This window comes from Hemibagrus wyckioides, linkage group LG13 (genome assembly GCF_019097595.1).
Source record: "Hemibagrus wyckioides isolate EC202008001 linkage group LG13, SWU_Hwy_1.0, whole genome shotgun sequence".
Lineage (NCBI taxonomy): Eukaryota > Metazoa > Chordata > Actinopteri > Siluriformes > Bagridae > Hemibagrus > Hemibagrus wyckioides.
Window position 1 is genome coordinate 13,468,027 of NC_080722.1, and position 27,734 is coordinate 13,495,760.

A 27,734-nucleotide genomic window follows, 5' to 3' on the forward strand; every position below is an offset into this window, starting at 1 on the left:
ATACAATTATTGCCAATCTTTGTGCTTACATAGGATGCTGACACAGGGCTTGATAATGTTAGACGTTTGGCACTCAAGCTTTATAAATGTTTGTGGACAAATAGCACATTTGACTATCCATAATTAAGGGCTCCTAGTTAATGCCTGGTTCTTCTACAGTACATGAACTTGCTGTCTGTCCCGAAAGCAGATACTGAACTGCTGTGCTTCTACCGCTCTCTCTCCTTCAACATGTATGAGACACTATTCACAATCCTAAATGCATCTAGCACATGATTCCGTGTGCTATTCCATCTCCATCCTGTTTGAATGCAGTTTGCAATTTCTCTGGGCGATGATAATGAACTAGAAGCACCCCTTTTATGTGCAATTTGTAAGGTCAGAAGAAATAAAGGGTTTTAAAATTTAGGGATTGTAGACAAAGAGCTCTTATGCAGACTTCAGTTATTGGGTAATCCTATGCTGGCTCAAAGGATACAAACCGCCTGCTATGTGGAATACATTTCAGCAGCCCAGAAGCTTGCTGTGCAGCAATGGATCATGGAAGACAATTACATAATTGAGTGTCGTCTCAGCCAACAGACTGAAAACGTCAAATGAGCCTGTCAAAAGAGCAACCTACAGACAAATTAAAGCAAAATTTGCTGGGTCTGTTACACTGTAGGGAGTGATTTATTTTGCTGGAATGGTTTTGGATCCACTTAGGCCCTTAGCGAAAGGTGTCACTGCAGATCAGTACAAAGTTATTTTGACTGATCACCTATGATGAGACATTTCTACGCTAACGAGAGTACTCTTTTCCATGATGGGATTATTCCCACCCACAGGACACAATGCTGTTTTTATTTACAGTACGTATACTAGATACAACATGGCTTACCAAGTTCAGAATGTCTGCAGCCAGAAGATGACAAGCTGTGTTTAAGCTACACAAACTCATGAATAAGACTGAGAATTCTTCTGACTGAAAGGAAAATGGTTGGAGAATGGAGTCACTAGAGTTATAGCACTGATTTGGTGCTAAGCTGCTAAAAGAATACTCAAACAGGATGGCTCTGTTCTCCTTCAAATGTAACTTAGACCAACTCCTTGTGTAACTATCGGGGCCAACCCAGCTGAACTTCTTATGAGTAGAAAGATTAGAACCACTAGTGCTCTGGAAACGATTTGACCTAGATTTTTCAACAAGAAACGAATAAAAAGAAAGTATGGGAAAAGAATGCAGCTGGACAGAGAAAACAGGGTTATAACGTCATAGGGCGAGGCCATCAGTCTGCGTTTGGGTGATGCCAGACTCACCTAGAAGGAGTGTGAGAAAGCCTGGGTTATTCCTCGGTTATTACCATCTTTTGAGAAAGTGTCAGCATAATGTCGTACCTCATTAAGATGCATCAATTATCTCAGCTGCAAGGCAACTGTCAAACAAGAGCCATAGCCTTCTCTTCCGCACAAATTTGCCAGTAAATACTCCTACACCTCTAAATACTGACACAGACCCATGGCCTTGCTCTCTCTATCTTAGTCTCTCTCTCAGCTGCTTATGGTCACAGCTCATCCTCTGTCTCTGGTTATGCTTATAGTTCAGTCATGCTCCTGTTCTTGATGTTGCTTAAGTCTTTATATCCTTAGCTTCCTGTATTTCTTACCCTGTGTCATGCTACGGCACTGACCTTAAGTCTTACTCAAGATTACTAAAATGTTAGGCTTTAGTCATACATTTCTGGTCTTTGTTACTGGCCTTGACTTGTCAACCCTGCTTATTTCTTATGTTGTTTCATTTTTGCATGGATGCTACAGTATATTGTACACACCACTAATCACAATGTGCCCTATATATTAACTTCATTGTGTCTAATTTGTAATTTGTTTGTTTGTAAGGTCTCTTATAGGTATGATGCATGCTTAAATGCTTAAATGTATTTTTTGCATGCATATTTTACTTATAATTAAATGTATATGGACCATGCACCATAGACCTAGACAATGATTTATAAAAAGCAACTTCCAACCAACCATACAGTAATTCTGAAGCAGCCATAAATAGTATAGGCAGCTAACCCAGGTATAATAATGGACAAATAATAGCCGAAATTAAACTGTCACAGTGCAGTACTGTAACAAAAGCAAGAGAGATTTGTTTTTCTATCTGATTCCATAATATCATAAGAAATATGACTCCATCGGTGGTTCAATATTTTACTTTGCTTCAGGCTACCAGAGAACTTTGAACTTGAATGAAAGCAACTCAGGAGGCTGTCACCTTTTTTGTTATTGTTTTTTAATGATGATAAATGTGTTCATTTAAAGTTAAATCTTTAAAACAATAGATTGTCATTTATAAAAACTGAATTCTAAATGATAAGAGCTGTGTATGAAATAGACTGTATGTCTAGAAAGGAATGGAAAAACAGTCAAACTAATTTATTGCTTTAAGACAGAAAAGAAGATTTAAGGCCAGTTTTTTTTGTAGGAATTTAGAAATGTTGACTCATATAGCCCAATCATTTTCTAATGTGTGAGCCCCTATAATGCAAGAAACGGTACTTAAACAGTATAAACAGTTTGAGGTAAGCAAATGAAAGGTATATAAGCATAAAAGTATTTTCCCAGGTCCCAGACAATGGCACACATATCTGTAAATGGCTGAGGCAATGAGAAATGTGTCATATTGCCCCTGTTCATGGTCAGTGCTTAGGGACTATATGCCAGTCTGGAAGCAATTAACTGAAAGCTAGCTATGTGAATTCTTTGCAGGTCAGCTTAGGGAAGAAGACAGGAAAGATATTTCTGCTTGTTATAGACTTTAATACATTTTACCAGTAAAGAGAAACAGACATAGTTCATTTTAATAATGCCTTAAATGGAAATAAACTTCAATGGGAGCAAGGTTGGTAGAAAATATTACTCATGATAAGCCATATTTATGAGTTAGTTTTACTAAGGGTGGAACTGAGCAAAAGCAAAAATGGGAATTGATATATGGGACACTGCAACACAAGAGGTCAACCATAAACATCCACTAAAACATATACACACCCTGATGGGATTTCTCTGTGTACCATGTGCATAAATATAAATGCATGGACCCACAAAATATACAGGCACACACACACACACAGTAGTCCATGTATGAGGTCTGTGGATAAAGACACCACAGGAACTGAAGTCATTAATCCACATTTCTCTGGAAGATTTGCTTTTAATATTTAGATTAACTTGCCAAATCCAGTGTAATCTTTTCCAGAATTACTCTTTCAAAGGCTAACTGTCCAAAAAATCAACAGGAGCAACATAACCTCTGCCAACTCACCTAAATACATAGATTTATAATAATTGCCAACTGACAAACATGGAACATCATAATGCCTAGTCTGAGAAATGACTGTGACTGTGAAGCCTCATGCAAATCATTCTCAGGCAACAATTCAGACCTAACATCTATGAACTTGAATTGAACATGAAACATGGATCATGCTTCATGCAAACCTTCTTTTTTGTTTAGTGCTGTACAACATTACTTCATTTCCTCATTTACACACATTTCCTAACAGTTATGTGGGGATTAAAATTATAGATTGATGTAATAGGTCAAAGCACTCATTCACACCTCATGTTGCACTTTGTTCTGGGGGAAAAAAGTAGACTCCTTTCATATTGAGGAAATTAAAATAACCAGAAATAAATGTTTTCTTGATTGCACTCTAGCAATTAAACTGCAAGGTTACAAAAAAACTCACACCTGGGTTCATTCATTTGGAGGGCAAAGGACTTTTTGCAACCTGTTGGTTCACTACAAATGACACATCTGTCATGCATTTTAGTGAGATTTTTCCACAGGGCTCAGAAATCTGCATATACACCCTATAACCACAGGGAAAAACCATGTAATCTGGCAGACATTTCTGCTGATTGCACATTATGTGACTATTAAAGTACGCTTTTTTTCAGCTGTGGACAACTGGGCATTTTTAATGTTTCTTTGTAAATAGATTAGATGCAGATTGTACCAGCACCAGTGGGGAAAGGTAAAGGTTGTTCATCCTTTCTGTTCAGAAAAATATCCACCATTTAGAACTACATATTTGATCATCATACTAACAGAAGAACCCACTGCATTGTACCTAATTAGCTAGTGTGGCATGCTTGTAAATCTGAAATGCATGTTCAGCAGTAGCCTGATCCAAGTACAGCATATCAAGAGCTATAGGAAGTCATTACTGCCATCCCCTATTGGGTTTTACAACTTGTATGTCTGGACTTGGACAATGGAGGTTTGTAGATGAAAATCCTGAAATCCTCTGCTTGTGACTAATATGGAACAGATTTTTACCATGCAATCATATATCACTTGGGATTGTGCAATTTTCTAGAACTGTGCAATAAATCTGACATTTCTAGGAACAGAAAAATATTGTCAGCATTATATTATCACTTCCAACCCTTTTTCCTAAGTATTCGTAATATCTATGACAGTGGTGCTGTCATTTCTATTCCATATAGAACCTACTTCATTTTAATGATTTTATTTATTGCCTTTGGTTAGACTTCTTCAATTTATCATTTTTATCTTTAACATTTTAACTCTTTTGTGGTATTTGTTCATGATTTCTTTGGTAAAGGTACTGACTACAACAATTTGACACCCTTTATTTCATGTAGTTTATTATTCAAACCATCTAATCATTCATTTATCTTAGCTTGAGGATATTACATTCATTTCCAAAGAAGTACATTCTGAGCCCAGTCTCTCAAGTTGCATAGTGGAAGAATCAAGAATCACTCATTGCAGAATCTATGACTGACAATATCAAACTTTTTATACTTAACCCTGAAGTATAACCTAGGTTATAATGAAATGAACCACATTAATATAGTATATATATAGATTGCTGCTAAATATATGAATGTAGCACTGGCACTAGCATTGGATGGGTAGCTGTGTTTCAGTGCTGTCTAACCCGGACCTCCTCTTGGCTAGGGGTAACCTTCAGATGAAGGTGAAGTCATCCTAAACCCCAAATCCCAGAGCAAAATTCTTGGTAAGTCCTTTGGTGAGCAGAAAATGTATTAACCAAATAGAAGCCCCGATGCCGTCCGTACACTGCACACCCTCTTCTTGCCTTAAGACTCCTCCTTACAACCTCAGATACGCACTGACGATAAGCCCCGGATTCAGACGCACAATGAAGGAGGCGTGCGCGAGGCTGGGATCACCGGTATCGATCAAATTTCAAGCTCTGGAGCACACACATTGCATCCCAACCCACGACCACAGCGCTTAAACAGGAGAAGTGATTGACGGTTTTCCTCGGAGTGAACACAAAGACCCTGCGTGCCGAGTGCGCTGGATCCGCCCTTTACGCACACAGTGCCTGGATTTCTTTGGTGACTTTACCCCCTGCAGATCTGATTCATGACAAGACAAGGCGTCCATTTACAACTTTTTTGAGGAACTTAGCATTTTCCCCCCCATAAATCCAAGGACCTCATCTTTGGTTCAGGTAGGACACGTGCACTAGCAATTATTTTTTCAGCAATTATTCAGTTAATTGTGGGACCAAAGTTCGTGAACTAGAACTTTTGCGCATGCAGTATATTGCTTGATTATCATGATTATTTTTTCGGTGAACTGTGAAATCAGATATGAATAGGTGTAACTGTTATTAATGCAAATGGCATCTAAGTCTTTCCTTTGTTATCGATGATAAACCACATTAAAAGTGACTGCACATTTAACAGGTCCTTATGCGTTGTTTAGGAATTATGATTCTCCGAAAATGTCACTTGGGGCTGGTCCTTTTGTTTCTGTGCGCCTCCGCCATCGATCCAGGTAATTTTCAACTTTAATACATTACTCTCACTTTCGCAGTGTACACGAAAGTATAGGACTAAATATAGGACTCTTAACGTTCCCTCACCGAAACTTTTAAAGAACCCCACACCAACCCTTTTCCTCAGAGTCTAGGTACAGATGTTACTGTGCAATCCACAGGGATGTCTAGGCTATTACATGTAAATTATCCCAACTTTATGTATGCTTTTTAGACGAGCCGGTGGAGGACGTGACTGTGTTTGACTTATTCGAAAGCAGTGGAATCACACAGAGGACCATCGGGGTGAAACTGTTCCGAGGCCCGGACCCCGATACCCCGGCGTATCGCTTCATCCGCTTCGACCAGCTTCCGTCAGTCAAACCGCAAATTCTAGAGCAGCTCGTGCAACAAATTCAGAACAACGAGGGCTTCACCTTGACGGCGTCGCTGCGTCAAGACCGTGCGTCCCGCGGCACTCTGCTCTCCATCGATGGTCCCGGCGAGCGCCGGCAGTTTGAGGTGCTTTCTGACGGCAGAGCTAATACGCTCGAGCTGGTGTACTGGTGGGCCGACGGCTCGCGCAACGTCATCGCATTTGAGGATGTGGAGCTGGTGGACTCGCAGTGGAAAAACGTCACGTTGCATGTGCACGGAGAGACGGCCACGCTGTACGTGGGCTGCAGCCTCATCGACAGCTTCATTCTCGACGAACCTTTCTACGAGCACCTGCGCGCCCCGGGTGGACGGATGTACGTGGCTAAAGGAGCTAGCCGCGAGACACATTTTAGGGTGAGAATTGTGTCAATCACACCGGAGAGCACAGTATATCATCCTAGTTCTTGGTTTTCAGCACACCTGATTATAAGCAATCTACAGCTTACCCGTTACAACTAACCTGGGTGAAGAAAAAATGGTTAGTGGGTCCTGAGGACACTTCTCAGATCTAATCACTGAGGTCTATACCAGTGGCATTTCCAGGATTATAAGCCTGGGGTAGAAAAGTGGTGATACTAAAGCACAATAAATTATGGTACCACCTAATTATGTTTCATAGAGCAAAGTGAATGTCTAGTTAAAGCAATGTTTGCTTGCTCAAAAAAAAAAAAAAAACTATTTACCCTACATTCCTAATACTTTAGGGACAACATACACTAATTTAAATCAATATGAGTTATATGTGATTAAATAAGTCAGCCTGAGTTGCATAGGTCTCCCAGAACTCTCAGAGATGTGATTTCGGGTCAAAGTCAGGGAGTCGATTAGGGTGGCAGATATAATGTAAAAGGTGGCAGGTGGCCATTGCCAACCAAATGCCAAAAGCCAGCTCCTAATGAACTAAACCATATATACCATGATACTGATTTGACGCAACATGCAATTCATTCATTACAAGCTTTAATATCCCTTCTGGCTGTAGGATCTTTATATTTAATCCTTATATTTATTTATTTGTGTTCAGGGGCTGCTGCAGAATGTGCAGTTTATTTTTGACATTCCGCTTGAGGATGTGCTAGAGAGCCGAGGATGTGAGCTGGCAAACACAGGTAAAGTGTTTAATGCTGTTCTGCAATATATCTTTTTTACACATTTAAACTCTTCCAACATAAAGTCTATCCTAAGAGGAATAATACAGATAAGCAGCGCTTTTTTAATGTCAGCTGAATCTTGAATCTCTTGAAGTGCTCACTGAAATGGGGTGACAAGTTAAAGTTTCCACGTTCGTTCCTGGAGGGCTGCAGCACTCCAGCTCTGACGCATAAATTTCAACTTATCAGATTATCAAGTATTGAATTTAATAAATTGGTTTGGATGCAGTTCAGAAAGGAAGATATGAGAGCAGTGTTTTGGAGCTCCAGGAGCAGAAATGAGGAATCTTGCAATGGTGTTCTGGAAATATTCTGTAACAGTCCAGCAAAATGTCCCTTGTGATCATGTGAGTTTTTTATTTTTTTTTAAATCACTGGCTAAAGAAGGAAAGTGAAATATCCTGAGTAACACTGACGTTCTTACACTGATCCAAAACAGACACAATAGCCAGACAAAAGAAACGATTAGTAACAGGATAACTTGCGTGCATATGTGCTTGACTTTGTCAATGCCATGTGATTGAAGGCTGGTGTGTTGGTATAACTAATTCGAATAAAATTCAATAAATACTAATTTGTAACATACATAATATATATCAGAATATACATATAATGTGTCAGACATAACTGCTCAGTTTTTACACAAATATTGATATTGGTTTGTTCAGTCTTGTAATAGGATATGTCCTGGACCTTAAGACTATCCATGAAGTCATGTAATAAGAGCAGAAAAAGAGGGTTTACACACACACACACACACACACACACACACACCACATCCTTGTGAGGACTTTCTACTGACATGCTTATTAATGCAGATAATCAATGCGATGCTACAATACAAATTTAAGTCTAACCTAAAATGTTTTAAAATAAAAACATCACTTTTTAAAAATAAAAACAAGTCAAAACTGTCAGTTATGGTGCCTACCAAGATATAAAAACATGCACACACACACACACACACACACACACAAACAGCCAAGCAGCCAACCTAACGGTCATTAGGGATTTGAATGAGTTCGGCAGACATGGGACTGAAGCGTGAAAAAATTTGCTGGCTCAAGAAATTGCACTCAAGGCCAACTAGACTTCTTGATTTAAAAATCTCTGTGGTGTCTGTATGACCAGCAGATATCTCATGTATACAGAGTCTACTTATATATATTCTATATGTGAATCATTATCCTAAAACAACTATTCTGTAAGATGTATTATATTTCCTCTGAAACACCATACAGTGGCTAATCGGTATTCTTTTTGTCAGCCGTGGAAATTTCATTTGAATGTTTTACAATGAAGATGGCAGATATGATCAGTACAGATGGCTTGTCAATCAGTTGTGAAGGCTTTGTTTAGTTTTCACAGTACATACAACAAATATAAAAAGTCTACACGTGCCTGTTACAATGGCAATGTGAAACTTTTTTCACCCTCAGCATGAAACATATAAAAATTAAATTAAATATTTTTTGGAATAAAAATGATAATAAAAGACCTTTCAATAACCTAGTTGCATAAATGTGCACATTCCTAAACTAATACTTTGTTGAAGCACCTTTTGATTTTATTACCCACTCAGTCATTTTGGGTAAGAGTCTGTCAGCGTGTCTTGACTTTTGGCAATATTTTCCTACTCTTTCTTGCAAAAACATTCTATATCCATCAACTCGTAAGGGAATCTCCTGTGCACAGTCTGCTTGAGGTCATCCCACAGATTTTTAGTTGAATCTGTTGAATTTAGTCTGGGCTCTGGCTAGCTCATTCAAAAACACTGATTTTCTTTTGGCCATTCCTCTGTTTATTTGGATGTATTTTTTGGGTCATTGTCATGCTAAAAAGTGAAAGGCCTTTTCAATATCAGCTTACTAGAAGACACTTGAAGGTTTTGCACTAAAATTGACTGGTATTTGTAGCTTTCCATGATTCCCTCCAACTTGATGAAAGCCCCAGTTATGGCTGAAGACAAACAGCCCTAAAGCATGATGCTGCCTACACCTTGCTGGGTATGGTGTGCTTTTGGTGATGTGCTTTTTTGGACCAAACATACCTTTTGGAATTATGGAATTATTATACCTTTCGTAATTGGGCTCATCGGACAATAACACATTAGGCCACATGATTTGGGGTGATTTTGTTGAAGGTCTTCTGTCTAGCCACCCTAATCTATAGCCCAGACATGTGAAAATTATGATAAATTGTTGTCACATCAGTTCTCTCTTGGCAGCCTCCCTGTTAAGTTTTTCTTTTGTCCTTTTAGAAATCTTGGAGGGACGTCCTGTTCTTGGTGACGTGGTACTCTGTTCTCTCTGTTTACAGGGTTCCATGGTACATCTAATGTTTTGGAAATTCTTTCATACCCCTCTCTTGAATGATACTTTTCTAGTGAGATAGCATGCATGCTTTGTAAGATTTGTGTTGCCCATTGTTACAGCAGTTGGATGAAACCAAGAAGATATGAAGAAAACCTTACAGAAACAGCTGATTTTTATTTGGGATAAATCAAAATAGGTTTATTGATGACAGATGTATAATAATTACTTTCGAATATGAAATTGAATGTGATTCATTCTGAGCACAGTCACATCCCCAATTATATAAGGGTGTGTATACTTATGCAACCATGTTATTGTAACTTTTTATTTTTTTAAATATATTTTTTCATTTTGCCCTCAAATCTTTTTGATCGTTTTACTTTATTTCTTTTTTACATTTGTAATTTCACATTGAGGGTGGAGGTCAGACAAATGATTTATCTTGGTTTCAGCAGAGGTGTGTAAACTTTTTATATCCACTGTATAGTGAAATATTTCGAATTGAAGAGTGTGCTTGGAAAATGAAATGCTGTTTGATAAGAAAAAAAAAACTCATTTTAGATGCTGCCTTTCCTCTTTATTCCTCTTTGAAGAATCTGGGGTTTATGTTCAAGATTTATCAGTGTCAGACATTAGGCATTTGGTCAGCGAGAGCGAGAGAGAAGGAGATAGGAGTAAAAACAAGAAATAATGAGGGTTCATTACAATAAGGTTTAGATGACATGCTGAGGACCCCCTTCCAAGCTTTTCTGCACTGTCTCTGTTTCCATGTTCACACACAGCAAGGCACATTCTACCGGGTAGCATGGGAAACACTGATTGCTATCCCATCCACATGGGCAACAGTATTGGAACTGACCCTGGCCTCCCATGGACTCCCAAGACTCTAAATTACAACCCCTGATGCTCACTTTTCCAGAACACATTTGCTGTTCTTCAAGCTGCATGTGACTTTTTTTTGAGAAACTGAACATACATGTAAAACAAACTACAGGATTGGTTCATTTTTGTTCAAACTAAAATACACACATACACACTACATCCTTAACTGCATGATGCATCTGAATTGTTACACTAGACAAATAAATGTGGCATGTTGCTTTTGTTGCTTTGACTGACAGTCATTCAAGAGCCTTTAACACTTGTTTCATTAATTAATCATGCATTTGTCTTCCTCTTTTTGCACAGAGGAGCTGAATACAGTGAGTGAGAGCGCTGAACATGTGGATGTTGCATCCTCCATTTCCACTAACTTGATCAGCCCGAACACAGACCCCCCAACACAGAGCCCCTCTGAGATGATGTGTGAGCGTTCGTGTGAGGAGTTGGCCAACCTCTTCCAAGAGCTCAAGGGCCTTCGTGTTGTTGTTAGCAACCTCATTGATGGCTTGCAGAAAGTGGTGAGTCTCTCAGAAAGTCATTTGAGTTGAGACAGGCATGTCATGCTGCTGGTTTGGTGAACAGCCCCAGTAAGAAAAGTTGGAAAGCCCATTGAGGCATTTTCACTGTTTCCCTTTGCATAAACTGGGCAATTGGTTCATAATTGATGTTTACTCACATACCTGTGGAAGGAATGCTTGCACAGTAAATCACAGTGTTTTATGCACTTTTGTGGATCTGTGGAAATTTATGACTTTTTGATGGCAGCTTGCTGCAATAACCATATGTCTGCATATACTTGGGTACATTGAACCATAGTTAAAAAAAACAGCTCCTGTGGCTCATCAAAATTATGGGGAGACTCATTTGTTTAGTACTGGCTTTCAGACAGAGGAGAACACTGCTATGCGTGAGGCTCTAAATAAGATACAGGATCCAGTGCAGCAGAGTATTTGCTGGCAGGATGGACGACTGTTTGAGAATAAGGAGGACTGGATTGTGGATAGCTGCACCAAATGCACATGCCAGGACGGGAAGGTAGTGTGCCGTCAGATCACTTGCCCACCAGTATCCTGTGCTAATCCATCCTTCATTGATGGGGAGTGCTGTCCTGTTTGCCTTCGTGAGTGCCTCTCACTCTTCATATACCATATCTTTATAGGATATTACCTTACAAACTAAGAAATTATTGTGTTACTTTGTGTCTATTTTGGGGTCCAGCATTGGAAAGTGAGGACGGCTGGTCTCCATGGTCAGAGTGGACTCAGTGTACGGTTACCTGTGGCAGCGGAACGCAACAAAGAGGCAGATCATGTGACGACACCAGCAACACATGCTCTGGCCCCTCGATCCAGACTCGGAGGTGTAGCTTAGGAAAATGTGACCGCAGAGGTATGGAAAACATTTGCTTTGTGCCAGTCGTAATTCTCTGTGGGGCAAGTGGAAAAAGTGGGGCAAATGGAGAAAACATTGAGTTCCTGTGTGTTTAGTTCGTCAGGATGGTGGTTGGAGTCTGTGGTCGCCCTGGTCTTCATGCTCAGTGACATGTGGGGAAGGGTTGATCACTCGCATCCGCCATTGTAACTCGCCTATTCCACAGCGAGGAGGTAAAGACTGCGATGGCGAAGGACGAGAGACACAGAGCTGCCAGGCTAAGCCCTGCCCAAGTGAGTTTGAGCGATACACACATATGCTCATTCAAAACCCATCCTCTCCCAACCGTCCAAAGCTGAGAACGAGAGAACCGGAGAGTGATGTCATTCTTTCCAGGGCTCATATTATCCTTAGAGCTTGGAGGATACACAGCTATAGGGCTGGCAACTCATACCACAAAGGCTTATGGATAAGACTCCCATGACACGCCCAATAAATGAGATTGTCCAGAGGGAAACAAGAGGCAACTGTGCTCAACTGGAAGAAAAGTAGGGTTTTTATAGCCAGAATAATCACACGTTTAAGATCTAGCCAATCACTTGATGAGTTAAATGAATGTTTCAGCTGGTGTGGGCTTCAAAGATAGCCAGTGTATACATTACTCTGCTTACTCTTACTCTTTACTCTTACTCTTACTTTAGCTGTTTATGGATAGGATGTGTATGAACTTGTACACCCTTTACAAATTTATACTATGATAAATTACCATTTTATAATAATTTTAAAAGAGGTAGACAGACATCTGTATGAGCTTCTATACTATACACATGTATGTGAATATTGATAATCTGATATTGATTTTCACTTCTGATGTTTTAAGCCAAAACTGAATTAGTGCTTTGCCATCTCTTATTTAATAGATATAATTATACATTTCTGCAAGTACCCAAAAAAGAACAAAGAGAACATAAAAACCAAATCGCAAACAGGGAAAAACATCTAACCAAAGAACAGATGTTGTGTCAAAATAAATGTGTACCCCTGAAGCTTGAAACAAAACAAAATCTTTCCATCACACAAACATTATTCTCACCATGCCACAATATATGTTTCCCGAACCCAGATCTGAGACTAGGGCTGACGTGTATTCTAAAGCTTAATGTATTTGCGGTGTGTCTGTGTGTTCAAACAGTTGACGGTGGCTGGGGCCCGTGGTCACCCTGGCCAATCTGCTCAGCTACATGTGGTGGGGGTCTGAAAAGTCGTGAGAGGGAGTGTAATAGCCCCGCTCCACAGCATGGGGGCCGGAAATGCATGGGCGATGCTATTGAAAATGAAGTGTGCAACAAACAGGAGTGCCCCATTAGTGAGTATCAACAAGACCCATTATTTCTTTTGTAATATACCAGGTTTTTGCTCTTTATCAAGTATTACACAAAAATTGAACAATGCATGAGAAATAATGAAAATATTTTTCTGACTTTTCTGTTAGATGGTTGCCTTTCAAATCCTTGCTTCGGGGGAGTGGAGTGCAGCACTGCCGCTGATGGCTCTTGGGAATGTGGGCCTTGTCCACCAGGTTACCGTGGTAATGGAACTTTCTGTGAAGATGTGAATGAGGTAAGTAATATGGTAAAGAATGAATGCATCAGGAATATTATGTACCTTTCCAGCTGAGAAAGCTGTTAATCTCTGTGTGGTCTTGTGCAGTGTGATATGGTATCAGATGTGTGTCATAAAGTGGGCGGGTTTCAGCAGTGTGTGAATACAGACCCAGGATTTCACTGCCTGCCCTGTCCTCCACGTTACAAAGGCTCTCAGCCCTATGGCCTTGGAGTGGAGTCAGCTAAAACAAATAAACAGGTCAAACATAATAAACAGAGTATTTTCAGTCCTCTGTAAGAGCTGATTCCTGTGCTGTATTTTAAGCTATGTTTTTCTTTGACTTTTTGAATAGGTGTGTGAACCTTACAACCCATGTAAAGACAATACCCACAGTTGCCATAAGAATGCTGAGTGTATTTTCCTCAGCCACGTAACAGAACCTATGTACAAGTGCGAGTGCCGCATTGGTTATGCTGGAGATGGCATTATATGTGGAGAGGACTTTGATCTCGATGGATGGCCCAATCAGGATCTTGTGTGTGGAGCCAATGCTACATACCATTGCAAAAAGGTACAGCATAGATGATATTTATTAAATGAGCTATGTGCCAGTATATCCCTGACAAATCAAATAACAACTAAGATATTATTCTTAAGTGACATGGGGAAGTGTGTTTTACAGATTTTAGACAAACATTAGAAAAAATGATTCACCCGTAGTGTCCTGCACACTGAGAAAATTGAAGCATTTGTCTGTGGCAATATATCGTTCTCTAAAAGAAAACATGCAGTAATATATTTCCCTTGCAGCAAAACCTTTGCATGTCTTTAATCTGGAGTTTTTAAATAGGGGGAATAAAAGTACAAGAAGAACTCACAAAAGTAATGATTTCATCCTTCTTCATGTTTGATGGATAATTGGCTGGTTATGTAATAATGCACTCTGGAAAGAAACCAAAACTGCAATCTGCAAGTTGTTATATAAAGAATCAGGTTAGGACATACAACATATGCGCAAAACTTGCACAAAAAGAACCACAAATAGTAAACAAACAACTGGCAAAATGAAACTTAACACAATCAACTGACTTTATGATTTCCCCTAAGTTTCATTGTGTAAATAGGGTTGAATACCAAAACATTTATCACTGTCAGTGTTATTCATTTAATAATCATTTTTAGGACAACTGCCCAACACTTCCCAACTCTGGCCAAGAAGATCTTGACAGTGATGGACAGGGAGATGCCTGTGATAAGGATGATGACAATGATGAAATTGTGGATGAACGGGTGAGTGTGTATCACAGTTTGCTGAAGCTGATAGCAAGCTTATTTCCATTAACTAGAAAAATATGCATAATGAATACATGAATTTTGTATACTAACCATGCAAAATATAAAATGTACTGTTTTACTTTCAGGATAACTGCCCACTGATGTACAATCCTCGTCAGTATGACTATGATAAAGATGCTGTAGGGGATCGGTGTGATAACTGCCCCTATGAGCACAACCCTGCTCAGACTGACACAGACAACAATGGCGAAGGAGATGCCTGTGCGATCGACATTGATGGAGATGGTAAAAGACATGACCTATCCTTAATAAATTACTGACGTGTCTTCTTACCATTAAATTAAAAAACTGGTGGTGGTGGTGATAAATGTTCCTTGACCTTTCTTGATTTTCAGAGATTCTGAACGAGAAAGACAACTGTCCCTATGTTTATAATACTGACCAGAAAGACACAGATTTGGATGGTGTTGGGGACCAGTGTGATAACTGCCCACTCATCCACAACCCACAGCAGGTCAGGACATTAAAAAATGACCATAAATTATTTCTGGGAAATAAATCTGGGAAAGCCTTATTCCTAATGCGCTGTTTTGTAGACGGATGCGGATAACGATTTGATTGGAGACCAGTGTGATAATAACCAGGACATAGATGAGGATGGCCATCAGAATAACCTGGATAACTGTCCCTATATTGCCAATGCTAACCAAGCAGACCATGACAATGATGGTAAAGGAGATGCCTGTGATCATGATGATGACAATGACGGAATTCCTGATGACCGGGACAACTGCAGGCTCGTGGCTAATCCAGATCAGGTTGATACAAACGGTGAGGGCAGGTTAACTCACACTTTGACCATGTGGCAGCCGCTGTCTGCTCTTGAGGCAGCTCTCAGCTACTTTGTAAAATGTTCTGTGATAACACAGTAGGTCAAGGGTTCAAACCTACCTTGGGGCAAATTCCTCCTCCACTAAGATGGGATTAGACATGAAATGAAGCTAGAATGCTAATACCCGACGGCCAGAGTCATTAGTCCATATTTGCTTATACTGATTAAAATAAATGAATTTGGTTTCAGGGTTATATATGACAGGAATGTGCCTAGTGCTGTGGCCTGCAGAAAGCAAGCGCTGTGGGTGAGGATTTGAGAGAGGTTTGGGTCACCTGGGGCAACAGTGATTTGTGATATGTTGAAACGAAGGCTCGCAAAGTCTCTGCAGATCATCAGGGAACTCTGAGACATAAGACACATTTCTTCTGGAATGTTCCTCTGGGCTTCCCACATGTGTTTATTCCAGTGTATGATCCTTCCTTCATTTGTGTGGGGTCCAAGCCTTTATTATTATGGTACTTTTCATGATTCCTATGAAGGTAATCCAAGGCTCTGTCTCATAAAAGATGAGAAAATCAAAAGAGCATGATAGGAGAAGCAATATGAAATACATAAATTTTAACTGGCACAAAAAAGCAGAAGATCAGTATCTAAAGTTTTAATGACTGTCTTCAGTTAGTATCAAATTTAAATTCAGGATAGTTATGATGGAACAGTAACTACAGATTTGAAGTTTCGAGTTTGTTATGTTTTTAAGATTTATGTTTTTACTAAAAGATTTTTGTTGTACATACAATATATTTTATTGCTGAATAATAACTTGTGAGTCCATTCTGCAGGAGATGGCCGTGGTGATGCCTGTAAAGATGACTTTGACAACGACAGCATTCCTGACCTCTTCGACGCTTGCCCAGAGAACAATGGCATCAGTGTTACAGACTTCAGGAAGTTTCAGATGGTGCACCTGGATCCCAAGGGAACCCTTCAGATCGACCCCCACTGGGTGGTGAGAAACCAGGGCAAAGAACTGGTTCAGACTGCTAACTCTGACCCTGGAATTGCAGTTGGTATGCAAACAGCACAACCGATATGTATTCGCTATTCTACATGTTTACTCAGCATTTATAGCATATTCTTTTGCACCGACAGGCTATGATGAGTTCAATGCCGTGGATTTCAGCGGAACCTTCTATGTGAACACGGATCGAGATGATGACTATGCAGGCTTTGTGTTTGGCTATCAGTCCAGTCGACGCTTCTATGTGGTCATGTGGAAACAGATAACACAGACCTACTGGGAGGACAAGCCATCGAAGGCCTTTGGTATCTCTGGAGTATCACTCAAAGTTGTCAACTCCACCACTGGCACTGGAGAGTATCTGCGCAATGCCCTCTGGCACACAGGCAACACTAAAAACCAGGTGGGTTTGCGCTCTTTATATCAGGAGTCTTGAAAGAGCCCTTTATAAAGATGCTCTAAAGTTATAAAGAAGATAATCTGAAACATTTGTTAAATAAAAAGCAGTGCAGACCTGCTAATCTTCATGGCTCACCTTGCTTGTTTTGTCTGTGTTACGTTCAGGTACGAACACTTTGGCATGATCCAAAGAACATTGGCTGGAAAGACTACACGGCTTACCGCTGGCATCTTATCCACAGACCCAAGACTGGTTTCATTAGGTATGGACTCACTGCTGGGTCACATTCTGTTCTTGAATAGTCATAACAGTTAATGTCCATAAATCCTATTTACAGAAGAATTTGCTTGAAATATTAGTATTACAATTATTGGGGAAAGTCTAGATCTATAATCATGAAGAATTTAAATGCAGAAATCATTATCTCTTACCTTTATATCTTGATGCATAAAATTATAAGTTGCATAAATTGGATAATACGGGAAGTGTGATTTATTTTCTGTCTTTTGTTTGCCCTCAGGGTTGTAGTGTACGAAGGCAAGCAGATCATGGCAGACTCTGGGCCTATCTATGACAAGACATTTGCTGGTGGTAGACTAGGGTTGTTTGTCTTCTCTCAAGAGCTTGTCTTCTTCTCTGACCTTAAATATGAATGCAGAGGTGAGAGCCAATGATTGAGAAAGCACAGTTTATTTGGATATTTAGTGCAATGTTTAATTACTTTATTAACATGGAGGGTGTTTTTGGTTGTTTTACAGACAACTGATTTTGTTACTTTACACCTCCTGCCATTGAAATCCAAACTCAGAACAAGCGTTTTAGACCAGTCTTCTGAGAACATCTGCAGTGTTTTTCCACTTTATTAGAATGCACAGATTTATGAACTCCAGGGGCCTTCGACAGTGAAACTGACTCCATTTTGGACACCCAAGATAAGAGTTAAAGTTACTACATTCCAATGTATTTTTTTTAAGTGCCTCTCTCAGCTTTGTTGCACAATTACCCTTCATGATACCAATTAAGTCCTGTCTTCTTGAATATAAACCTAAGGGTTTGAATATTATCAATTTTTTATGTAGTCATGTAGTCATTTCAAATGTGTTATAGTAGTCATTTTTAAGAGTAGGTTTTGCATTGGTTACACGTGTTGATTTGAGATGTATGATATTCAGAATAATACTGTTTCTGTTGTAACTTATTTTTCTGTGGTGCAAGTTTATGAATTAACAAGTTGTTTTTGCTTTTGCCAAAAAAAAATTGTAAATACTTATTTATTAGTTTTCACAGACATTAAAATTCACAAATGAATTGTAAAAATCTTATACTTTTACCTCTAAAATGTATTCCCTACTAGACATTAAAGTATCTGAGTTATAGTTCTTAACATTAGTGAACCATTAGACGTGTTTGTGTTCGTTCCTTTACTTAAACACTCTTTAAATTCAGCATTTTTATGGCCAAGGAATTCCCTCAAATTTTTCATGTCTATTGAACTTGACCTAAAAGTAATTTCAGAGGTTTGCAGTGGTAGAGGTTGGATGTGTTTATTTAACAGAATGATATCTGGCAAGAGCAAAAAAAAAAAAAAAAAAAAGATATATAATGTGTTTGTACTTGAAGCTAATGTGAATATACGGTATATAGATTGACAAATTAAAGGAAAACCAACACAAAGTATCTTTGTATAAAGTGTCTTTCCTTTAATTTGTAACATGTCTCTATGTGTGGTTGGAAGTGGTATACTGCTCCAGTGATAGAGTGACATGATGACATGATGATTCAACACAGATTAGTGTAGTTGGTGGTAGTGGTGTTTGGTGTAGTTGGAGATGAATGAAAAGCCAAATGAATCTCACGCAGCACATATCTCACTTTTCCACCAGCATCATAAAGCCATTTATAATAAAGGATAGCCTGATAGCTGATCATGTGGAGTCACTTCTCTCATCTATTTTTGTTCAAAGCACTAGTAGATGTCACAGATCGTACTTGCAGTAATGAACCACTAGAAGTAAATAAAATAAAAAACAGTAGGCTAACCAAGTTCGTGCTTCAATGTCAACAATATCCATCACATAGAATCCAAAATAAATTTTTTTTTAGTTCTGTGAGTCATAGTGAAGTATCATGTTCTTTTTTTTAATATAATGAACAACATTAAACTCATTAAAAAAAAGGAACTAAATGACTGATCCATCATCAGTGGGTCTTTAACTTTTCTGCATGTATACCTACAATGCCTTAACCAGTTTCATATTTTGTATCACATTCCAGTTCCTCTACATTGTAGAGCTGAATGTTGTCTTTTTTTATGGATCTTAAAGCAAACTTGACATGTTTGAAATAAATACGGATAATAAAATATATATTCATTGTATTCTTCATCTACTTTTCCTGTGTAAATATGAAAGGTACAAAGGTGTGCATTGACATTACTGGCTCAAATGTATATTATTACACACACACACACACACACATACAAATGCACAAACACACACACACACAGCTTCATCTTTCATATGATGCTTTACTGTAATTAAGGTAATCCAATAATATAATAGAACAAAAGGTAACAGATCTATGTAGGGATTGCGTACACATAACACTGTTAGAGCACACTAAAGTCTTGTTTTTTGGGCTCTTGTGATTTATGCAGTAATGACAGTTAGGACATACCAGAAAAAGTTTTCAAGACAGGTTATATACTATGTTAATATCAGTTTTGATGATCGTCTGAGGTGAAGGCATCAGCGTGATAAAAATGGCTCTAATGAAATCCCTCTGTGAATTTTTGGCTGTACTAAATTCCACAGCTGTAAATCAATCCCAGCAATTGAATATATGGAAATTGCACGTTAAAACGTGAAGGCTGATGAAGCTATCCAACTCTGGATGCTCTTTTCTGTTATTAAGTCATGTCTTAGAGTCAGTGAGGAGATTTAAGTGAATACAGTTTTTGATTATGATGGATTATGCAGCGGGTGAATATGAAATCCATCAAAAATATATATTCTCTGGTGGAATGTCTCATTTCACAACTTTCAGATGTGAACTTTGAGCATGTTATGGTGCAGGGAAGCTATTTGTTTGTCCGTGTATCCAGCTGGCTCAACTATATAAATAAAGGTCTCATTCAAGGGACGTGCTTTGCTAAATTCAAGTATCCTGTTATGTGTCAATAGCCATATGAAATTTATTTCTCTTTTTCTCCTACTTTTCCCCTCCAGCACACACACACCCACCCACCCACCCACACACACACACACACACACACACACACACACACACACATACACACACACACACACATATACACACACACAATAGCATGGAGATTTCTTTAATGTGACTCCTTTCAAGACCATAGCTTTACATATGTATCACATATTTTTACCACCTCTGAAGCAAATTATTTTACATTTTTTAAAACATTGCACAGTTACTTTATATATGATTGGCATATATGCAAAGGTTTGGACACAGACTTCTCAGAAATTACTTTTTACGCCTTAATTCACTCCTTAGGATCTGGTACTCAGGCCAGGAATTGTCATTAGGAATTGAGTATAATCGGGGCATGATATCTCTGACTCTTCAAACCTTGTCCTAACACCCAACAATCAAGGGCTACTCTCAGCAGCTGACTAAGTATCTAAAAATCTATCTAAAAAAGCTAATTGATGCCTACAAAGCAGAGGAAGGCTCTTAAAATACTTCAGCTTGCCATTTCCACTGTCCAAAATGTCATTAAGAATGCATGATAGCCCAAGAATATAACAGAAACATCTGAAGATTTCCTAAAACAAGAATAGAAACCCGTGGCTACAAAAAGCGTGTGCAAGCGGTACACATTTTCTTGCATACTGAAAGATATTTTTACTCTGTGTATAATCTGTATTTGCATTTGTATATTGTTTAGTGGATATGCTCATATAGGTCCAATATTTGTTAGTGGAGCAATCATTAACTTTTAATGAACGGTTTTCCATGTTTTGACTGTGTAGATGACAAAAAAAAGACTGGCTGTTTGACTGGGCTACAATTAACTGCTACAATTATGCTATAACAGTCATATAAATACATGCCAGGTATAATTGTTTTTGAACCAAATTTGAAGAAAAAACAGTGCATCCCAAAAAAAAGGCTAGATGCAGAACATGTAGGTGTATTTAAATGCAGTCCTGCTTTAGAGCACAGAAACTGGGTGTCCTGCAGAAGCACAGAAATAACTCAAAGAAAAGGGAATTAAATTTTAATTATTTTTCTGTTTGGTTTTTTGTTTTGTTTTGTTTTAAACATGGCTTAAGTGTTCTCAATTTACTTGATTTATAGCACCACGATGAAGAAATGTAAGGCCTGAGAGCCTGATGAACAAAACGTTCTTGATATCTGTGGGCTACTGTATTTGCCAAGAACACTTAAGCTGCATTGAGTTGGATGTTAAAACAGGAACCTCCAGACCACATCAGAAATCAGTTTCACATCATTCCAGCTCACCCAAGCCTTCACAAGTTCTTCAAAAGCCAACCAAATTGCTTCCAAAATGCAACCAGATCTCCTTTATGCCATACTGTGCTGATATTTTGGTTCTTTCCCTAGCTGACTGGAAGATTTAAGTGATTAGGCTGAGAAAAGTAAATTGGAAAAACTTCCAATAACTTGGTGACTAAAAAGACCTTGGATGGTATGTTCTGTTCAAAAACACATAAAAAGGCCATACTGTATATATAGGTCATTTACTAACATATTCCTTTCAATCTATTTGTTTGGCAGCAGTGGAACAAGCCTTCAGAGGCCAAGAGGAAAAGAAAACGTTTTCCATTTCAACGAGCCTCCTCAGACCAGTATAGTAACACCAGATGGACGTCTCTGCTATAGCACGATGGGGATATGAGGTCATGAAAATGGATTTTCCTGAAATTAAGGACAAAGCTTGAAGTTTATGTTATAATGTTCTATGCTGAGACCGTAACACACCATGATATTTATTGCATTATAAAAAAAACCCTACATGCTTACTCCTTTGTAGTGTACTGACTTCATCACCTGTCTGAAAGTTGTTTTTTTTGTTCGAATGCTTTACATACAAAATATTTTAAAGTTTAACTATGAAATCACAGTGAAGGCTTGGTGATCAACAGTCTGTCAGCGACACTAGACAGCATGTGCTCTTTTGCTTTTGTGCATTAACTATAACATATATGCTGCTATATGACTGGTCAAGGAAAAAACAGCATCATTTTAAATGAAAAAGCCTTTACATCAACCCTGATAACACCACAGCCAAAATGAGCAGGCTGCCTGTTAATCACTCACAGAGTCAGAAGTACTGGACTGCCCAGTTGGCATCAGCTTCCAAAGTTATCACCCAGTCTACAGTCATTAAGTGATTAATCACTTCCTCATATTTATACTCACTTATCAGCATGTTTGTAATCTGTAGTCTGGGGCTATTGGAGCAACATCTGTGCATTTCACATCTCTCCAAAGCTAGACAGTTTAGTGACCCAAAAATGTCAGACACTTTTGATGATCAACAGATATAAATTTATGTGTTTTAAACTACTTGCAAAAAAGCAGAGAATGAAGGAACAATCATAGTTAATTATTACCATTAATCCCACTTTTGCAGACTGAAGGACTGGGCCCTGGGAGCATTTAAGGATATGGAAAAAGGATACGTGAAAAAAGGCAAGTGAGGGATGGAATGAATGAGTATGATTATGTTCATTAATGTTCATCCAAGAAACAACAAGACAGCTTTGCTATGCACAATACTGCCTTTCAGAAAATTCCAAAAAGTTTAGGGAAAAATCGATCTTTCTTGATGTTTCTTATTTCATGGTTGATTAGAATTTTTGAAGACATTTTTGGTCTCTTTTTCCCCCATATAACATGATTGTAAGCAGACTGTCAACAACTAAAAAGCACAGTAAAAGCACCATAGGCACAGGCAGTTGATTTTTCTAAAGGAAATAAGGTAGTTTGTTCATAATTAGAAACATCTGCATTGCACACTTTAGTATCCCAAATCTAATCAAGACACATGGAATAGCAGGGCATTTAAAATTAAGCCCTTACTCATCTGACATGCTGTGTAGGTTAAATGCCAGCACTAAACCCTTAAAGGCCCACTAAATGATTTTCTTCTGTGAGTTTTAAATAGTACAACATAAACTTTATACTGACACCTAGGGGATGGGCTGTAGTGGAATATAGTATAGTCTGCCCACTGGTTTATTTGATGCTGATGCCATGATGCCATTGAAGAGATGTCAGAGTCGGAGGTATATTACTATTTATTAAAGCAAGGTTAATGCTTCAGTGCTATGATATTAAAAACTGTGGCTGTTATCATAACAAGTGTAGACAGTTTTATTTATTTATCTCTAATACATCGGTCTTGTTGAATTCTTCAATCTGATAATCGAACCTTTGTTTAGAGCAACTCTCCTGCTGCATCAAACCACCCCATAACAGATTATTTTCCTATAACATTTCTTATAAACACTAACTAACTATGCAAACTGACACTAAAGTGCATTACACCTGTATTTTCCCCTTGTCCTTTGGTGTAGTCATGTGGAAGCAGGGGACTGATAACTGCATCAGATTTCTTTTGTGGGAGCAAAAGACTGGTGTTTAAAAAATCAGTCATTTTCCTTGTTGGGAAATTGTAGAATTGTGTATCTCTAAACACAAACATACTTTCTCACTTAATCTTTCTTTCTGGCTCTATTCTCCATACAAGCGGAAATGTGCTGAAGGACAGTGGCAGATGGAATAAGTAGATAATACATGACTTGGCTTCATATCTCTTTAAGTGTGTGGAACTGTCTTAATAGTATTAGTCATTTGAGAATAGAAGTCATAATTCTTTATAGACTCTTTACAGTTTTCACTGAAAAACAGAAATGAGTTTTTATCTGTGTACCTCACCACATTTCTTAATAATATGCAATCCACTGATATTGCTTGCATTTTCATAAAATTTTCTTCTGCCTCACTTTCTATCCCTAACCCTGTTTATAGGTCTCTGAGTGTACACAGCCCAATCCTCTGTGTTAAAAAGAATGGCTAATTGAATTAACAGCTGAACACAAATGAAGGGTATATGAGTTATAAGTCAGCACGAGGGAATTTGCTGTGTGAACATACACATATCCCAAACATTCTAAACATTTCCATAGTCATGTAGCAGTCCTGAAAAGGCAGAAGAGGAGATAAATCAGCAAAAGTAACAGTGCTTATTCCTCAGATGAGTTTACAGCATGCATTCTCCTGCTGTCTTTGCATAGCCTAGGCTAGCTTAAACACCCCGGTGGGGTGGCCTTGTTGGCAGTAATGGGTTTTCCAGATGCTTCTGTCCAGCAGATACAGTGAAACCAGTGCCATCTGGGAACTCTCCCTCTCTGTCTCTACTCGGGCCAGGACCAGAACCTCCCCAAGAAAAACTGGCTTGTTCCGAGAGCTGTATTGGGCCAGGAAAATGCACTTATTCTTAACCTGAAACATATGCAGTGGTATGTATGTGTTGTATGTGGTCCCAATCAACGACATGTATCAAAAACTGCAACTGAAAGCACATAAGTTGGTGTTTGACTTTTGCCAAAACACGAATCGTGAAAATTAATCAGGCTTCCTTGGGGAATTACGTCATCAAGGTATTTCCATGTGCAATAAATACAGACCATGATCAAGTGACACAGGAGTGGTGAGCAGAACTGAAATTTCAATATATTGTTTCTGTCCTGCATGAACCATCTATCATTAGCTGACCCTCATTACGTTACTTGCAGAAAAATTGTACTGGACAGAGCCAGCCAGTCCAGAGACTTACAGGATAGTTAGGAAGACGCTGTAATATGTGCCATGACATTATGTCAAATGACATGAAAATCAAAGTGGATGTCTGTTCTCTGCAAATAGGATATGTAATCCCTGTTAGCTCCCTGGCTTTTCATCTATAACTGCGTCATGGCAGTAGCAGAGAGACAAATGTAGTGTTGAGAGCTGTGGAACCCTGAAAAGCGCCTTAATGTTTTTATGGAGTTGTTCAGAGGAATGTTTAAAGATAGACATTTTCTTTAGTGGGTAAGCAGCTTTTACCTTTACTGAAACACATACAAACACATTAATGTATTGCTGCTCCCTGAGATTAGGCTTGATTGATACCTAAATGTCTAAGTGCTTAGGAAATGATTTCTCTGCTATCAAACCCTATGCTGAATGTACAATCTGTATGTTTAGAAGTGATGCCCTTCAGTTTTACCCTAAAAGGCCCATTTTATCATAACACTTTATATTAATCATCCATTATCCCTTCAGCATCACCATAATCACACAGAAGTGTTGGACATTTAAGGCTAGAGAGTATTATATCAAGAGGGCATGTTTAGTGGTTAGCACATTTGCCCTGTGTGTGTGTGTGTGTGTGCGTGTGTGTGGAGTATGCTTGTTCTTTCTGTGTTTTAGGGGTGTTTCCTCCTGGATACACTGGTTTTCTTTCCCAGTCCAAAGACACATGTTAGATTGACACACCATCCATGGTGTCCCCTGCCTTGTGTCTTGAGTAATCTAGGATAGGCTCCAGGTTCCCTCTGACTCTGTGTAGGTCCATAAGTACAGAAAATGGATGGATGGAGTATTATATCAAAAACTGAATGACTGAAATTTCTATTCTCCTGTTCCTCCTATTCCTGTAAACAAAATATGTTTCGGTTATTCCAAAGACTTGGACCTCCTAGAGAAATAAATAAACTGCTGCAAAATAAATGTAACAATATAAGTTCTGGCACAATAATGGTCAGGCTTGTAAGTATGTTTAGATGACTTTTAGATTATTTTTTAAATAAATCTAAATTCATCACAGTAGCTCATAAACATTATAATAATACAACATGGTAGCTAATGAAAGACGTATTTTTAAAGCATGTCTGATTAATAAAAGCCTCAAAATCTATCAACTGCCCAAAATTACACAATACTAGCTTTCCATAAATGCTTTAAGTAAATAAATAAATTAATTAATTAAAAAAATCACGTGTATGTAGTCACTCCCAGTGTGTGTGTGGATGAAGAACTAACATTTACTGATTAATTTAGTAATGTAATAACAAAGAAAGAAAATAATTTACCAACTGGAAAAATGGTCTAGTAGTTTCATGAAAGGTGATAGCATGATTCATGATAGCAAGAGTCATGAAAATATTTCATACCATCTATACATATAAACAATAACGTTTGTCATCCATCCATTCAAACCCCATGCACTTTACTTAATTTGGACATACAGCTCCCTCTGGTGTTAGATGAAGTTATCGTCAGAAAAGTCTGCTGCTGGAATTAGGGATTAGAAAAGGTAATACTATATTTACCATTTATGGTATTTATATATAATGCCATGCTATATTTACTAGGCACAAGTTAGGGCACCTCTGGCCAAAGCATTATGGAATGTGCAAAAGTCTGGACACTCTATTAATCTTATAATTACTGCAAATGGTTTAGAGATCTAGGAATAAGGTAACGCTTGCATTGTGGATTTTCAGGTATGTTTTGGATCACTTTTCCATCATTCCAGTGATGATCATGTTTGTGCAAACAACTCTACAGAGAAAAGTTCACCATTACTCTGGTATCATCTAAACCTTCCTGCACATCCTTGCTATTTTCTTTGCCTTTCAGTCCAGCATATAAACAGTTCTATCCAGAGTTTCCAGATCTTGCCCTTGACCTCTACAGTTCCTGTTAACTGCCATTTATTAATGACATTTCCAACATTGTAAACTTGCAGCATTTTACTACCTTTAATAGCCTTCCATGATGCAAGCATCAATAATCTTCATTTCAGATCCACAGTGAGCTGCTTAGAGGAACTCATTATCGTTCAGTGCTAGCATATGGTTTAAAAAGTCTAAAACTCTGATACGCTCTGGAATTCTTATTCCTAATTCTTAATCTGATGATCTAATGAGACCTAATGAGTCAATTAAAGAATAGGAAGTTGATTTTAAGTTTTAAGACTTCACAACTGAAAGGCTATTCAAACGTTTGTATATACCACAATCACTATTTGTTTCTATAAAGGTTTAACAAACATAAACTACCTGCACATTAACATGTGATGTTAAACATTTGTAAATGTTGCTTCAGGAGATGTGTTTACTTTAAACACTGTAATAAGTTAAAACAGTTCATTGTGCTGCCTACATTCAGGCCAGTTCCCCATACAGTGATGGAAATCTGTATCTTAAAACAATGAAATATAAATATCTGATGAGCACCTTTGACAAAAAGGTAGACCTAATATAGTCCCGCTGATAGATAGAAACCATACACAAAGTTCCTCTTTAACTCAATAATATAGGATAGCTTTATTTCAGAAACATTATGCTAAATTGGGTAAATTTGGGTGGGCATCGACAATGAATTCAAAATACAAGAAAACATTTTGATATTCAACATTTAACCTTTTTTTTTGCCAAATCTAGCTCCATGCTTCTCAGACATTAAGTTGAGCTAATGTTAAATAACTTTGTGGCTTACAGTTGTCACCTGCTTCCACTTATTTCTGCTTATTTCCTAATTTTGGTTTCATATCCTCTTAGGTA

At 38.3% G+C, this 27,734-nt stretch overlaps 1 protein-coding gene across 2 annotated transcripts; it reads left to right on the forward strand.

The window, feature by feature from the left end:
* Nucleotides 1-5,158: 5,158 nt before the first annotated feature.
* thbs2b (thrombospondin 2b) lies at nt 5,159-19,449 on the forward strand. 2 transcript variants are annotated; one of them, XM_058406715.1, is made up of 21 exons: nt 5,160-5,501; nt 5,759-5,830; nt 6,046-6,602; nt 7,273-7,357; nt 10,903-11,114; nt 11,482-11,716; nt 11,815-11,985; nt 12,084-12,260; nt 13,160-13,333; nt 13,460-13,587; nt 13,678-13,830; nt 13,925-14,143; nt 14,755-14,862; nt 14,994-15,153; nt 15,264-15,382; nt 15,465-15,699; nt 16,543-16,770; nt 16,853-17,124; nt 17,286-17,383; nt 17,642-17,781; nt 17,880-19,449. In XM_058406715.1, the coding sequence occupies exons 2-21, from the start codon at nt 5,764-5,766 to the stop codon at nt 17,885-17,887; spliced, it is 3,546 nt and encodes a 1,181-aa protein (XP_058262698.1). In that variant the 5' UTR covers nt 5,160-5,501; nt 5,759-5,763; the 3' UTR covers nt 17,888-19,449. The 2 variants fall into 2 exon arrangements, with proteins under 2 accessions (XP_058262697.1, XP_058262698.1); XM_058406714.1 differs by having other exon boundaries at nt 5,159-5,501; nt 17,642-19,449.
* The last annotated feature ends 8,285 nt before the right edge of the window (nt 19,450-27,734 follow it).

Coding starts and splice junctions, on each gene's coding strand:
- thbs2b (XM_058406714.1), top strand. CDS start 5,764: ATGATTCTCCGAAAATGTCACTTGGGGCTGGTCCTTTTGTTTCTGTGC. Junction 6,603..7,272: donor GCCGCGAGACACATTTTAGG/GTGAGAATTGTG, acceptor ATTTGTGTTCAG/GGGCTGCTGCAGAATGTGCA. Junction 11,986..12,083: donor AGGAAAATGTGACCGCAGAG/GTATGGAAAACA, acceptor CTGTGTGTTTAG/TTCGTCAGGATGGTGGTTGG.